We start from the raw sequence: 17,106 nt of genomic DNA, 5'->3' as shown, positions 1-17,106 counted from the left end.
TTCTGGGAGCTTTGAGTGTGAAAAGTGTTCTCCGGCCCAGCACACGTTGTGAGAAAGGGATGAAAGAAGGGGTGGGAGGTGGGGACGGGGCCTCCCGGTGAGACTGGCGCAGCTGGGGAAGTGAGCTCCGAGTTGAGCATCTCCCGGGACCTCAGACAGGTGGAGAAAGGCACCTCGGCCCACCCGGGTCCCAGGTCTGAGCTGTACCTGGGCACTGGCTTCCTTCTCCGCGACGCCGGGGGTGCCGGGGAGTTTGCGGCCTCCTCCCCCGCTCCTGAGGCCGCAGGTCCCCAGCCCCGCCCAGCCCCGCCCAGCCCTGGGCTCTGGGCTCCGCCGGGCGCCGGCCGAGCGGCGGGTGCCCAGGTCTTCCGCGGCCAGGAGGATGGCCAAGGTCCCGGTGCTGGAAGACGCCTTCCTGCAGGCGCAGTCTACGCCCCAAGTTTCCCCTGAGGCCCCGGAGGAGTGCTGCGTGCAGCTCCTGGGCAAGGGCTCGCTCATTTACCCCGGGGAAAGGGCGTACCTGGCGGCTGAAGCGCAGCCCGGGGGCGCCCTGGGCAGCGCGGAGACAGGGGAAGACCCGGAGCTGCCGGCGGGAGTTAAATCAGGTGAGTGCTCCGGCCCCGCGCGGCGTGTGGCTGGGAAGCGGGTGAATTCTCAGAAGGGCATCCAATAATAAAAGTAAACACACCACAAACATAAAGGCATGTACAACGTTCAAGTACAGATTTTTGTGCTTTCCCCAGGAAAATGTTTGTCAACTAAAAATTAACTCTAAGGGATTTTGAGTAGTTCTCTTCCCACTCCCCCCCCCCCCCCCCCCCTTAGATCACCCCGTTTGACGCCAGGGTACATTTAGAGACTACTTAATTGATTTTCAATTCTGATTTTCTTTATCATCCTTTCAACTTGCAATCAGAAATGCATTTGAGCAATGGTAACTTTTCCTCTGAAGAAGAGGATGGAGAGAGTCACGACAGCAAAACCAAAGCAGCCGATCTACACCTCTCTCAGAAAAAAACCATCACGCAAATGATGAAGGATAAAAAGAAGCAGACTCAGCTCACCCTGCAGTGGTAAGACTCCCAAGGGGGTACCTTTCAGCACCTGTTGAGTCTTAAAAGTCAGTATCTTAAAAAAAAAAAAAAATCTTCAGAATCCGCTTTTTTCAATTTGCTTTTCCCTCAGACTTTTCAGGGAAAGTTTAAAATGCCAATAGGAAATTTATCCTTTTTTACCCCCACTGAATATTTGGAGTGGAGATGTATTCTGGTATTAATGAAAAATGATATGCAGTACAAAACCCCATCACTTTGTTCATTATTGACCCAAACTATAATTTTGTCAAATGTCAGCGATAATGAATGTTTTTATTTCTTTTTGCATAACATACAATCAATTTGACTTTTAAATATCTGTTATGTGGTAGTTTTGTGTTTATAAAACATGATTCTTTACAATGACTTATGAGGAGGAAGGATCTTAATATTCTTTATCCATATGAGGGCAAATTAACAATTGTGTATTGGTCATTTGGTGAAGTATGTTTGAATTAGAAGACATAGAAAATCAGTTAAAATGTTACTAGTAACGTAAATAAATGTTCAACTATTTTTATAACACCTGTGAATTGGATTTTGTGGAAAATCTTTCAGAACCAAGAGTATGCCAGTTGGTTTCCTACGTACAGAGAGCATTTTGTAATATTATCTAAAAGGAAGAGAGATCTAAAGTAAAAACTCTAAGCTTTCCCACATACTATGAAGAAATAAGATAAAAATTTCCTCCTGAATTACAAATCACAAGCAAATAATTGAAAAAGGTCTATTTACTGATAGGTTGTATACAATGTTTATATGTAAAGTATGATCTAAACCTTAGAAAAATACAGTAGAAAAAATAGTATCTAAGAAACTACCACAAAAATTATTAAATTTTATTTTCAGTTATTTGGGTTACAATTCACATGTACTAAATTTTTGTACTATATACTTAAACCTTTTCAAATATTTGAAATATGAACTGAATATTCTTCTAAGGTTATGACTTAACTGTTGAAGTTGATGTCAGACTTACTGGTTAAAAATACACTGGAGCAGTAAATGCTTGAGTTAATTATCTGGAATATTTGGGATACAACTCTTTTATTAGGATAATTGGAGCAGAAGTGTTGGTTAAAGATACATTTTGGAAAGCTGTTGAGTGATCACTCCCAGTTTTTCAGTTCAAATCAACTGAGTGGAAACAAACTTTTTAAAAAAAATTTTATAAATATAATTGGGTTATAATTAAGGGAAGAAATATCATACCCCAAATTAACATTGTACTCATGGCTAGGATTATTTTGAAGATAATGACAATGCCTACAAAAATATCAAAATGGCAGAAAAGTTGACATTTCATACCTGCCATTAAAATACAATCTTTAAATAGTTGAATGTTTTCTTAGTGATTTTCATATTTTTTGAAACTATAAAATTCTGTAATTTTTGTTTGAATTTTTCATACCCTTTCCTGTAAAGCAATCTAATGTGCATTTTTAAAAAAATGAAATGAATTAATTGTATTTTGAGAATTTCTCCTTAAGATTGTGTAGATTATTAGGGAGGTTAAAAATTACAACTGAAAAATTAAGTGAAAAATTTGGCTGAGTAACTCCAGTTTTCAACCGTCAGCCAGGTGTTTGGTTTCATGCATGCAAATTTTACTGGGGTTTGGTTCTTTTTTCCTTTCTCCATGGAAAAATGGACATCTGATGCTTTACATCTGATGAACATCTCTTTTAGCTTTTACCTTCTGTGTCTTGGGAATCTGTTAAATCAGAGATCTTGGATAGTTGAACTCAATTTTAATCTGAAAGTGTACTCTTTATTGCGTTGTTCCTATATAGGAATAATTATAATTTTGCTATACATAAAATGGGTATACACAAATTTTGGTCCAAATCACCTACTAAATTATTAGCAAAACTGGGAATACAATCTACAAGTTCTGAGTTCTTGAATGCTATGCAGATATTTGTAGCAAATATGTATTATCATATTTGTTATATTGTATTTATTATATTATCACTTTTAATTGCAATTGTAGACATTCAAATTAAATGGAATTATGTCTAAATTTTCAAAATTTGCATAATAATGTTTATAACAGAGTTGAATTTATATATGTCAGTTTGGAAATGTCTTTAGAGACATACATGTTGTTTTAAGTGTATGCTACGGTTTAGGTTGTTACAGTACTGATCACAGCAAAAGGCAGAGGAGGAGAAATAGATCAGTACCATTTCAGACTTAAGTGATGTGAGTTTATTCTGAAGTATTTTGCAAATAAATGTATCATCATGCTTCCCTAACCATTTAGGGTTCAGAACGACTTTGTGAGTGAAAGTCAGAGATTGTAGGTATTTGCTGGCCTAAAACCGGGCGGCCCTTTAGGGCTTAGAACATCCTCTTAAAAAAATGTCATCTTCAATTTCACCATTCCTGTTTTTACCTCACAGGGCAAACCATAATGAATAGGGAGGATTTCCATAGAAGTAGGACTTGTTCTTTGGGATATAGACCAGGGAGGAGTGGTATTATGTTCACCATGGTATTTTAACTGCACTAACAGGTGTTCACTGGGGCTGTTGCTCTTCTAACATTAATTCTTGTGATCTGACTTTTAATAATATCCAGAATAAAACAAATCTACCTTGGTCCACTCATGAACTCATTTATATTGAGTTTGTATTCAAAGCAGTCATTAGACTAATGTAAAAGGGGAAAGGAAAGGAGAAATAAAGGAAAGGTTGGACCCAATTTTTTGCCTTTTCTTTTTTTTTAGGCTTGAAGAGAATTACATCGTATGTGAGGGAGTCTGCCTTCCACGGTGTATCCTTTATGCACACTATTTAGATTTCTGCAGGAAAGAGAAATTGGAGCCTGCCTGTGCAGCCACCTTTGGAAAGGTAAATGACACGTATTGGCTACACTACTTAACATCTAAAGTCATGTCTGGTAGACAGTGTAGAAACACGTTCATCTGAGCAAGTTTTCATGTAGAATGTTCAGAAATTTCTCTCATGAGCATAAATGAAATTTCTTACGGGTGTATTTGAAACTACTATGTGATTTATCTTGATTTTACCTACTATAGATTTTACCTTGAACTACTTTATGCTTTGAATATTAGAACCCTGGCTATCGGAAGACTTCATGTGACATTAAAGGCGTCTCCTTTTGAGGAGTGACATTTCCCTTCAAAGAGGAATGTATTAAGAAGTATGGTAATGGCCTGTACTGAGAAGCGAAATTAAGTAGAGGTGACAAGTATCTTGTGGATGCAATTGGTGTTTGTGGTTTTTGTTTCGCTGGTCGAAGTATATGTTTGTTTTTTTTAAGATGTTATTTATTTATTTGACACAGAGAGAGAGAGATCCCAAGTAGGCAGAGAGGCAGGCAGAGAGAGAGAGGGGGAAGCAGGCTCCCCGCTGAGCAGAGAGCCTGATGCGGGGCTCAATCCCAGGACCCTGGGATCATGACCTGAGCCAAAGGCAGAGGCTTTAACCCGCTGAGCCACCCAGGTGCCCCCAAGTATATGGGTTTTTAATAGATTTTTACTTTCTTTTGTTAAGAGTTCCCTTGATTCTCCACTTCACTCTGAGTATGAATACACCCCAAACTCCAAGACGTTGTGAGAGGATTGATTAAATATTGCGCAGTTAAACATATTCCTTTCTGCCCAACCTATATGGTTAGGATGGGAATCTATAGAGTTGGCATTACTCTATTTATATATGTTGGCCTTATTTCGAGAACCGGGAAACAATATCAATCTCTTAGGAAAGTCTTGTTCTATGAGATTCTTCTTATGCTCGGCTGTCTTAAGAAACCGAGGATAGTGCAGAAAAACTGTAGGAAGCTTAAGCTTCAAAGATGCATCTCATGTAAACTGAAATCCAAATTTTAACCTGTAGAGGGACTCATTGTCCAGGAAATATTGAATGCTATAGTCTGGCTCCTCAGTTTTTGAAAACAAAATAATATAAAATAATAAAATAATTAATAAATAAATAATAAATAATAAGAATAAGATATAAAATAATTTATAAATTTAATATGAAAACCTATCCGCTTATGGGAGTCAGTGTGATATGCTGCATGGTAATCTCATGATTTAGGTTCTGGCCCAGACAGTGACTAATTTGTTGTCAGACCTTCTGAAAGCACTTCACCTTTTCGAAACTCAGTTCACTCACTGCCTAAAATGAGGAAGTTGTGTAAGGCAATTTCTACTGTCCACGTTAGCACAGCTGTTTAATGAGTCCAACTTATGGCGGTCCTCTTAACTGTTTGGGGAGTCATGGAGCACCTTGAGAATCTGATTAGAACCACAGAACCAGTCCTCAAGAAGTGAACATTTATAAGAACTTTGCCATGGAGCCCATAAGATATCCCACAATTTCCTGTTTCCGATAGAAAAGATTTCATTTTTTAATTGCTAATGCCAATTTTTAGCAAATTTTAGAGAAAAGAACATAGAGAAGAAAACATTTAAAACACTGCTGTGGAGATCTGGTAAGGTAAAGAACATTTCCTGTGTTCTGGCAGGGTTGGAGATGGAGATATAATTGTGGCAAACCTCTGGATAAAATTATTATAAAGACACTCAAATTTTTCTTTTAAGTACATAAATAAAGTAACAGTTGCTTTGGTAGTCACATTAAGCAAAATCAGATAGTGGCATTATTCACCCTGGAAATTGAGACAAGAGCAGTGAAATAATCTCATCAGAAAAGTATCTTCCTGCCTCGGATAATATATTATTGCTTATCAATATGGTATATGTACGATGTTACTTCTTCCAGACTAAATATACTCAAAGTTTAACATTTACTTTCTCTAATGAATTGGTTACAAGTTGCTTGCAGGAGAACCACATACTTCCTAAAAACTAAAGTGATTGACTTTCCTTTCAGACAATTCGCCAGAAATTTCCCCTCTTGACAACTCGACGACTTGGAACCAGAGGCCATTCAAAGTAAGACCCGCTGATGAGCATGTATCAGTGATATATGATACCTGTATGTGAGGACTGACACATGTAAAATTAGGGATTGTCTTTATCAGTGAGTGGAAGCAGGTATTCTCTTCTTGATGAAGCAGATTTTCGCCAATTGTAAGAACTAAGAAGAGAAAAAAGTGGATTTTAGAATGACGTTTAAAAAGCAAAATTTATACTGGAAATTGTAATATATCCTTGCTTCTGATGCAATAATGTAAATGAACCACTGTCATAATCTTAAGGCCACGACTGAAGGCGTCGGTGTCATGAAAGGAGAGTGCCCATAGCTAAGGAAGTGGCCGGGTGGAACCCACAGCACTCCCAAAGGCAAGGCCAAAGCCAGGGGTTGAAGCATGATTCAGGTTCTTTCTCTAGGTTTCTTTTTTTTTTTTTTTTTTCTGCAGATCACTGGACTTTATTAAGAGGAATCACAGCTAATTACATAGAACTTACTTGCCTAAGCCAAAATTTCTCTAGGTTTCTTTTCCAGGTAATGACTTCTTAACATCCTCTTCTCTTCCCTTCAAGACAAATGATCTGGACAAATGACTTCTTTGGTCATCTCTTCATGTAGATAGAAACATAAAGTAAGATCTCTCTCTCGATAGCTTCAGCTTTTCTTTTCTCTTGTGGCCATCTCGGTAGGACTCCCAGTTTATGTTCTCATTCGTCCATGATTGCCTCTGCCCTCTGTGTTTTCAGTGTTGCCTCTTCTTCTGCCTACAAGCATATTCGCGTCTCTTCCAGTTAATAAAAATAAAATCATCTCAAACCTGCTATTCTCTTTTTTTTTTTTTTTTAAGATTTTTTATTTATTTATTTGACAGACAGAGATCACAAGCAGGCAGAGAGGCAGGCAGAGAGAGAGAGAGAGAGGAAAGCAGGCTCTCCGCTGAGCCCTGGGATCCCAGGACCCTGGGATCATGACCTGAGCCAAAGGCAGCAGCTTATGAGCCACCAGTCCATGCAATATTCTTTTTTACAGCTCTTCTTAAAGTATGTTAGGGATCCATCTATGTCAAGAGTTTTCCGAATGTGTTCTGTAGAGACTTAGAATTGTACAAAAATGTTCCAGATGCCACCAAGAAGGCAGAGTGGGCAGGTGGAGGGCAGTGAAGATCCTTCAAACCTGCTATTCTCTTCACACTTGCTCTGTTATTTTGCTTCTCGTTGCTGTTCCTTGAAAGAGCAACTCTGCTCACTTCCCTTACCAGTGTTCCCATGCCTGTGTCCTAGTGCCTGTCTTTACCGGAACAGAAACTCCATGGCTCATTTTTACCATTAGTCATCTTCCTTGGCGCCCATCTAGCGTGTGAACCTGCTGACAGAGCCTTCTCAAGATAAATCATTGTATGAAGTGTCTTCCAGGGTTTCCCTGTCACAACACTGATAACTCCTCTTCCATCTTCTGCTATTCATTTTCTAGCTCACGCAGCATCTTCTCCTGTCCTAACATCTAGTTCAGCATTGCTGGGTGGAATACAACACAGCCACGTATTTATTTCAAACGTTCCTAGTAGCCACATTGGAAAAAGTACAAAGGAACAGATCTTATTTGATTTTAATGTTTCATGTAATCCAGTATATCTGAAATGCCATCATTTCCCCAAGTAATCAAAATGAAAAACATTTGAGATATTTTATGCTCTTTTTTTTCTCTGCTAAGTGTTTGAACTCCAGGCTGTATTTTATACCGAGCGCACATCTCCATTCAGATTAGTCCCGTTTCAGGGGGTCAGTACTCACGTGTGTCGAGGAGCCGCCCTGTGGGGTAGCTCAGCCTTAGTCACTTGCCAGAAAGAATAAATCTCACTTTATGAATTCTCTTGAACGGGTCTCTCTCCATTCTCACTTTCATAATCTGGTCTTCACTCTGTTTTTCCAGTCCACTCAATACAATTCTTCAAATCAACCTTCTGAAGGTTCCATTCCATCATGTCATACTCCAAAACTTTTAGCAGCTCATGGCAGATTTTTCTCACCTTGACATTCAAGGTCCCTTATGGTTTAGTCACAAGCCATTTGCCTACCTTACCACCTGCTTCTCACTTCTCAGCATGGAACCTGTGTTCCCATCAAATTAGGGCCAGTACCCTCTGCTTCTTCCTCAGATGTCATTCGTTTGTTTACGCTGTCTTCCTCCATGGAAAATTCCCTTTCCCTTGCAGGTATGTTGAAAGCTTACCCATTGAATAGAATGCCTCATGAACTCCCTCTTCTTTTGAATTTTTACTTATCTCTTGATATCTTTTTTTAAAATTAATTTATTTTTAAAATTTCTTTTCAGAAATTAAATGAATTAACAGAATTCATTGTTTATGCACTATACCCAGTGCTCCATGCCATACGTGCCCTCCATAATACCTACCACCTGGCTCCCCCAACCTCCCACACCCCCGCCCCTTCAAAACCCTCAGATTGTTTTTCAGAGTCCATAGTTTCTCCTGGTTCATCTCCCCTTCCAATTTCCCTCAACTGTAGGCTCCCTCTCTGTGCCCTCAGAGCAGTTCATTGGTACCTATCTTAATGTGAAATTAACTTATGTCTTCCCCCTCAAAAGATACTATTTTGTGGATAGAGACTTTGTTTCATTCACTTTCATAACCTTTGTGTGGTCGGCTACATAACAGATGATCGATGAATATTTATTTAACTGATTCCTATTAATGTTAGCAATCTGTGGTCTGAGAAGAAGTGATAAAATGCCAGATTGAAAACCACTAAATAAGTTCTTCCCTTCTAACCAAGTCAGGACTTGTCTTTCAAAGTTCAATCAGTTTAACTGGTTGATTTCTTTTTTTTAGTATTTTATTTTTATTTATTTATTTATTTATTATTTTAGGAATTCTTTTTTTTTCAATTTATTTATTTTCAGAAAAACATTATTCATTATTTTTTCACCACACCCAGTGCTCCATGCAAGCCGTGCCCTCTATAATACCCACCACCTGGTACCCCAACCTCCCACCCCCCCGCCACTTCAACCCCCTCAGATTGTTTTTCAGAGTCCATAGTCTCTCATGGTTCACCTCCCCTTCCAGTTTACCCAAATTACCTACTCCTCTCTAACGCCCCTTGTCCTCCATGCTATTTGTTATGCTCCACAAATAAGTGAAACCATATGATAATTGACTCTCTCTGCTTGACTTATTTCATTCAGCATAATCTCTTCCAGTCCCATCCATGTTGCTACAAAAGTTGGGTATTCATCCTTTCTGATGGAGGCATAATACTCCATAGTGTATATGGACCACATCTTCCTTATCCATTCATCCGTTGAAGGGCATCTTGGTTCTTTCCATAGTTTGGCGACGGTGGCCATTGCTGCTATAAACATTGGGGTACAGATGGCCCTTCTTTTCACGACATCTGTGTCTTTGGGGTAAATACCCAGGAGTGCAATGGCAGGGTCATAGGGAAGCTCTATTTTTAATTTCTTGAGGAATCTCCACACTGTTCTCCAAAGAGGCTGCACCAACTTGCATTCCCACCAACAGTGTAAGAGGGTTCCCCTTTCTCCACATCCTCTCCAACACATGTTGTTTCCTGTTTTGTTAATTTTGGCCATTCTAACTGGTGTAAGGTGATATCTCAATGTGGTTTTAATTTGAATCTCCCTGAGGGCTAATGATGATGAGCATTTTTTCATGTGTCTGATAGCCATTTGTATGTCTTGATGGGAGAAGTGTCTGTTCATATCTTCTGCCCATTTTTTGATGTGTTTATCTGTTTCGTGTGTGTTGAGTTTGAGGAGTTCATTATAGATCCTGGATATCAACCTTTTGTCTGTACTGTCATTTGCAAGTATCTTCTCTCATTCTGTGGGTTGCCTCTTTGTTTTTTTGACTGTTTCCTTTGCTGTGCAGAAGCTTTTGATTTTGATGAAGCTGATTTCTAATGAATTTGATTCCTACTGACTTCTGTAGGTGGAGGAAAGATCAGATAGTGTTTGACCTAGGTAAGTAGTAGGAAAAGAGCCAAAGCAATGCAGAGAAATCCTCTTCATGGGTCTGCAGGAGGACAGGTAGGCAGGCTGCAGAGAAAGCCAATTAATCCTAGAAGGAGCCTTCAGGATTAGGGATGAATCATTAACCCTGTCCATTGTGACACTGTGAGGCTCCAGCGTTTAAGTTTATGTAACAGTATGTGGTAACTTCAGGCAATTTATCTGACATCTAAGAGCAGATGTGCCCAAGAGCGAAGCATTAATAATTTGAATTTTTTCCTACCTTCCTGATATGCCATTTCCTTTTTGTAACTTGCTTATTATATTCATGGTATTTTGATATCCTGGGGAAAAGGCATTTTCCATAGGGAAACTGAGGATGTTGAATGATACAGTGAGATGGAGAGTTTGTGTATGTTGCAATTGACAATGTTTTGATGTAATTATTCTTAGCCAGATAGTTTTCCCATCTTTATTTATTTCTAAGAGTTGCCTAGAGTTAGGAGCATGAAGTTTAGAGTTGGGCAATTCTGAACTTTTATTCTATTACTCCCATATGTAGTCCCTGTGTGACACCAGATGAATTGTTCAGTTTTTCATCAGTAAAGATGGTATACAGTGTCCGTCTCACAGGTTTGTTGTGAGAATTAAATGAGTAAAGTATAGGAATGGGTGGAGAAATGAATATGCTTTCAACCTGACTGTCCTTAATAATATGAAACTATCCCAAAATCAGCAATGCAATTAAAAGTTACTATTTATCGAGCACTGCACACACATACACACAAGCACACTCACAACCACACACTCTCAAATCCTTACAGTGACAATACAAGATGGAATTACTGTATTTTACAAATGAGAAGACTAGTTCAAAGATGATTGACTTGCCCAAAGTCACACACATGCTGTAAAATAACAATGTTGGCATTTAAATCAAAGTTTATCTGACTCTAAAGTTTGTGCTTTGTCAACTAGTAAATCCTACTTCCTCCCTCATATCAGCCATATCAAGAAAATAATTATTTAATTGAATTTTTGATTTTTTGAGGTATAAATTTCATTTTTTGCCTAATCTGTTTTAAAAACTTACTAATGTATCAGATTCTTCTGATTCTTTTTTAAAGATTTTATTTTTTTATTTGAAGGAAAGAGAGAAAAAGAGTACAAATATAGGGCAGGAGAAGAGGCGGAAGCCAGTTCCCCCATGAGCAGGAAGTCCTATACAGGGCCGACCCCAGAACACTGGGAACCTGGACCCTGACCTGAGCAGAAGGCATTCGCTCAACGGACTGAGCCACCCAAGCTCTCCTAAACAGCTAATATTTTCTGAAGCCTTAATCATAAGGCACTTTAAATTATTTTATATTTATTTAGAGATATTTATGTTTTATATAAAAACAAATGTGTGGCACAACCACACATTTACTTTTTTTTTTTTTTTTAAGATTTTATTTATTTATTTGACACAGAGAGAGAGATCACAAGTAGGCAGAGAGGCAGGCAGAGAGAGAGTAAGGGAAGCAGGCTCTCTGCTGAGCAGAGAGCCCGATGCGGGGCTCGACCCCAGGACTCTGGGATCACGACCTGAGCCGAAGGCAGAGGCTTTAACCCACTGAGCCACCCAGGCGCCCCCACACATTTACTTTTTGCTTTTAATTTTTGTTCTGAACATTTCTCTATGTTGGTATATTATCTTTATAATCATCATTTCTAATGACTAGTTAATATCTCAAAAGTTTAATATTTTTGTGTCTATAGAAATATAAAAATATATAAAAATATAAAAAATATAAAAAATATTTTATGTCTATAGAAATATGAGTTGGTGAAACTGAATGAAGAAGTAAGAGTATTTTGGAGAAAGAGGAGTTTATAATTTCTCCAAATTTTACAATTATTTTGCAAAACTTATTTTATTGCAGTGGTGTTTATACTATCACTAGATAGTTATTGAATTATTTTTAAAAATAAATAAATTTAGTATTGATTTATTTTTACTTCTGTGGATCATATATTAAAATATAATAATATAGAGCTGCCTAATGATTGTTATTTAAAAACATAAGCTCTCAATTTTTGCCCAAATGTCATAGAATAACTAGAGTATGTCCAGTCATTTCATTTGAGTCCTTCAAACAGAATTTATTTTAGATCATGATTAACTCAAAAGATTCTTCTGTATTCTGGGCAAAAGATAGCACCACTGTTTCTAAAACTGTCCTTGGATACCTTTAGGGTTCATCAAACTTCTTCAAATTTTATTCCCTGCATAAAATCTGGTAGTTGGGGAAACAGTGTTCTTTGTGAGGAAGAGATTGATTAGTAGGATCTATAAAATAGGAGTGAATTTTGTATCTGTTTTCAGGTTCTGTTTCTCTAAGTTCTGACATAACTGGGTATTAAAATGATTGGTCCTCACTCCCCACCTTTCTGCACATGCTGCTACTTCCCCTCATGGAAGGCAGCTATGCTCACCACTATACCACCAACGCTGCTACTTCCCCTCATGAAAGTGAAAGATGAAAAAGTCTAACTAAATAAAATGAAGCAAAAATTTACTGAACCAAAGGGAGAGATAAAATATATAAAACATACATTAAAAACAAACAAAAAACCCTGGGGAACCTGGATGGCTCAGTCATTAGGTGTCTGCCTTGGGCTCAGGTCACGATCCCAGCATTTTGGGATGGAGCCACATATCTGGCTCCCTGCTCTCCCTCTCCAGCTCTTCTTTGCTGGTGTTCCTTCTCTTGATATTGCCCTCTATCATAAATAAATAAAAACGAAAAAAAAAAAGAAATGAAATAAAATAAAAACAAACAAAAAATCCAAATGGACAGAATCACTAGGTAGATACCACAGATCACCAGGTATCACGCAATGTCAAAATTAGAAACAATTAAAAATTGAATAATTGTTTCCAGGGACCTGTCTCATGTTCTACATAAGAAGCCATTGCTGCCTTTGGTTATGGGGGGGAGAGGGTTGGGCAGAGAAGGTCTTTAAAAATTAACACCTGAGTGAACCTTGGGGACAAGGTCAGTGAGTTTACAGAGACAAAGCTCTGCTCTCTGTCCCTTCCTTCACAGTCACCATCCCCTCCCTGCCAAGAAGCCCCAGTGCAGACTCCATACATTCTCAATACCAAGATAAGAACTCCCTTTGCTTTTGAGTTTTTGTTGTTTTCTCTTTGATTTACTAACAATGCCAAAATATACATTTGATTTTTTTTTTCTGTGCAGTATTTTCGAAATCTGGGTTTTGAAAAAGTAACTGAAACAAAATCAGATAGGCACTAAAGAGGAGCTAATGAAAAGTAATTTTTGCCTATCATGTCATGAATGGATTATATCAATAATCAATCCATTCATATTTTTATCAGTGTATAAAGCATGGTGCTAAAGTTTTTAAGATGCAAACAGTGGGATCAAAAATTTTTCACTATTAATATTCATTTATTTAATGAGCATTTTGTTCAGTATCGGTGCTGACTAGGCCCCAGGGACATAGTGATGAAGAAAGAAGACCTGTTGCTCACCCTTGCTCAGAAAAGCTCAGAAGAATAAGGGAGAACACAGTGGAGACCACCATGTAGATTTCATGTACACAGTAGACTGTTTGATTTGAAGTTACATTTTAATTTCTTGTAGACTTTGATCAGTTGAATCTTGGTTTTCAGACATGATGGACAAAAGCTATTATCTTATTTATTAGTAGTGATTTAGTGGGTTAATAAAACTGATACGGCAGCTGCTCTTATCATAGTAAGTTATTGCAAGTCCCTGAACAGCTTAATCCCATCATTTCCTTATCAGTGATCATTTGTGTAGTGTAAACTAACATCGGGGCTACTAGCTCAGTGGAAACATATGTTTCAGGAATTCTATATAATGACTGAACTAGAAAAGAAAAACTATAGGGGCAAGTAGAAATTTATCAGCAAATTAAGAAAAGTGTTAGACACAATGTAAATACTTTAGTAGTAAGAGCGGCAATAATTTCATTTGTCCTATTAAAAATTTTTTTATATTTTATAACACGTTCACCTCAAAATGCAGACATTCAAAACTAATTAATAAATCTTTATTGCTCAAATGTAAATGATATCTGTCATTTGAAATAAGGCTAAGGGCAATTGACACAAATGAATGAACACAATTTATTAGATAATCACAAAGATCTTTGCATTTTTTAAAAAGATTTTATTTATTTGACATAGAGAGTTTGAATGAGAGAGAAAGACAGAGAGCAAGCACAAGCAGGGGGAATGGCCTGCAGGGGAGAAGCAGGCTCCCCCTGAGCAAGGGGCTCAGGATCCCAGGATCATGACTTGAGCCAAAGGCTGCCCCTTAACTGACTGAGCCATCCAGGCGCCCCACAAAGATTCTTGTATTATGCAAATTTTCTGAGAAAAATTAGCTACTCATACCCAGGATTTTTAAACATTTATCACATATCCTTTTAAATAAAAATGGATACGAATCATATATAGAGAAAAAACTGAAATGTTTGGAAATTTTTATTCAGAGTAACCCACAGAATCAGCATTGGGTAGTGGTATATAAATGAAAATAACCAGCTAGCACACACTTGTGCAACCCTTACCTTTTATTTGACATGCACCAACCATATGTCTTTGTTGTACTGGAATATTTCTGGCAAATATTTCCTAGCAAGATTTATTTTAGGGGAATATATTAACAGTAAAATTATGTTGTAAAATGTTGGGCTTGAGATGAAAAATCCATGTATGCTTTGCATGAAATTACTCTCCCTGGTTTTATGAGGTTTACCTTTAGCTGTTAGGAAGACAGAGCTGCTCATTTATTATCTCTTCTCTGTTCTCAAAGACATTAAATCATCACTCAAGTGATAACATGTTTCTAGTAGACTAAAAGGAAGGTTAAGGGAGAAAGATTATTTATTTTATAGGTTCCAGAAGAAACTAGATATGAAAGTGCTAAAGCATTACAGTGGTCATTGCGAAATATTAAGATTTATATTTCTGGCCATAGTCTTTCTGCTTAAATACACTGATTTCATGTCCTTTGTACATATTGTTTAACTATACCACCCTTGTTTGACCCCAGTATTTTACTGGTGACGTAGGAATGCATGGTACGACGAGGCCATTATTGAAACTGTTGGCTATAAGGGAATCTGTGTTTTATAAGTGTCTAAATTTCTAGCAGGAGACATTGATTCATCCTTCAATAAGCGAGGATTTTTCTATACGGTAATTTCTAAGGAGAGTGTCAATGAAGGAAAAGATCCAGTTCCTTTCCTCCAAACCTTATAGTTTAGTGAAACAGCTAAGCCATGTAGAAACACACCAGTGGAATGAGGTATAAAGCTACATAGGATAAATGACCAAGAGAGGATAGGAGCTTAAAGGACAGAGAGATTAGATTTGTCTGAGAAACCAGGCAAGCTTCATACATTAAAGCTATGCCTTGGGGTGTAAGTTAAGAAACCATGACAGAAAGGAAGAAGGGCATTCCCAATGAAGAATTCAATCAAGTAAGGGTGCCGAGGCGAGAAAACACATTATTTGTGGAGAGCAAGTAATTGTGACAATAATAGATTAGTTTAAACAGTGCTCATGGTAGGGTTAAAGGAGTTAGTATATTTCTTATATTTAACCTATAAAAAGGTTAAAGGACTTCGTATATTTCTTACACCATGTTAGACAAGAAATTCTTTAATCTCTACCAAATTTAAAATTGTGCTAATATATTTAAGTATCTGATACAAGATGCATGGCCTTCATTGAAAAATTCCTGTTTGTAAAGTTTTCCTTATAATGCATTGTTACTTCTAACTTTTTTCGTGTCATTTATTTATTCAGCAAATGTTTATTGATTTCTATTATAGGGAGCTTACATTATAGAAAGGGTCTTTGTTTATATATGGATTATCAAATATGAAAAATCCAGATCAGTGGTATAAGTCTTGGTGATTCCTGTTAGATATCAATGCTTGCTTAATAAGATTCGTGCTGAGCTAGGAGTGTTTACGCTGAGTGCAAACATATTCAAAACATCTTCACTTAAAGATTTCTAATTACAAACAAAATTGAAATACAAAATTATATATATATATATGTATATATATATCTATATATCTTTTGCTTATATGTATGTGTGTGTGTGTGTGTTTATCTTTTGCTTCCCAAGTATGAAGGCAACATAGCCAGTTGAAACAGAGTGCTCAGTTGTATCTGGGTTGATAGTGTCATTTACTTTTGGCCCGTGAATAAAATACAGCATTTTAGGGCTCCTGGGTGGCTCAGTCAGTCAGTCAGTCAGTTAAACGTCTGCCTTCAGCTCAGGTCATGATCCCAGGGTCCTGGGATCAAGTCCCAGGTTGGGCTCCCTGCTCACTGGAGAGTCTGCTTCTCCCTCTGCCCCTCCCCTCTACTCCTGTTCTGTCTCTCTTTCTCTAGCAAAAACAAATAAATGAAATCTTTAAAATACAGTATTTTAAAAGGATTTTCTTTTGCTGGGGTTGGAGCAGGGGTATGGTAAGGTATAAAATCTAGACTCTGAATGTAGTTGGAAGCATTACATACTTCCGTTTTTGTTTGTTTGTTTGTTTTTTTAAGATTTTATTTATTTATTTGACAGAAAGAGACAGCAAGAGAGGAAATACAAGCAGGGGGAGTGGGAGAGGGAGAAGCAGGCTTCCTGCTGAGCAGGAAGCCCTATACGGGGCTCAGTCCCAGGATGCTGGGATCATGACCTGAGCCAAAGGCAGAGGCTTAGCCCACTGAGCCACCCAGGCACCCCCATACTTCCATTTTTAAAGATGTTTTTCCCTAATGACTGGAAAAGAGGGGGCATAATAATACAGTTCTATTAGAAAAATAAGGAACCAATGAATTGTGTCATGAGACTACCCTTTTCTTAAAAGTCATAAGTACAAAAACATTACAAATTCATATTAGTCAGTATTATTGAATCTTAAAGGATGTTGCAGCTTTTTTTTTTTAAAGTGACCATAAGGTGATTTTAAAAAATGGAAGTAAAATGTGCCCAGTGTTGGTCAGTGTGGTCAGTGTTCCATGACTGGCAAATGGTATGGCTCAGGATGCCATGAACAAGGGTGTAGAG

The 17,106-nt window shown here is 37.8% G+C and overlaps 1 protein-coding gene across 1 annotated transcript in view; it reads left to right on the top strand.

The window, feature by feature from the left end:
- The first annotated feature begins 382 nt into the window (after positions 1–382).
- RFX6 (regulatory factor X6) overlaps positions 383–17,106 on the top strand; it is a 62,793-nt gene continuing 46,069 nt past the window's right edge. The window contains exons 1-4 of the mRNA XM_044236950.1: positions 383–605; positions 917–1,073; positions 3,826–3,949; positions 5,960–6,021. Of these exons, the coding sequence (XP_044092885.1) occupies positions 383–605; positions 917–1,073; positions 3,826–3,949; positions 5,960–6,021 (566 nt within the window). The remainder of the gene's footprint in view (positions 606–916; positions 1,074–3,825; positions 3,950–5,959; positions 6,022–17,106) is intronic.

The sequence above is a fragment of the Neovison vison genome, chromosome 1, assembly GCF_020171115.1.
Source record: "Neovison vison isolate M4711 chromosome 1, ASM_NN_V1, whole genome shotgun sequence".
In the NCBI taxonomy this organism is placed as follows: domain Eukaryota; kingdom Metazoa; phylum Chordata; class Mammalia; order Carnivora; family Mustelidae; genus Neogale; species Neogale vison.
This window is presented reverse-complemented; position numbering and strand designations above follow the sequence as displayed.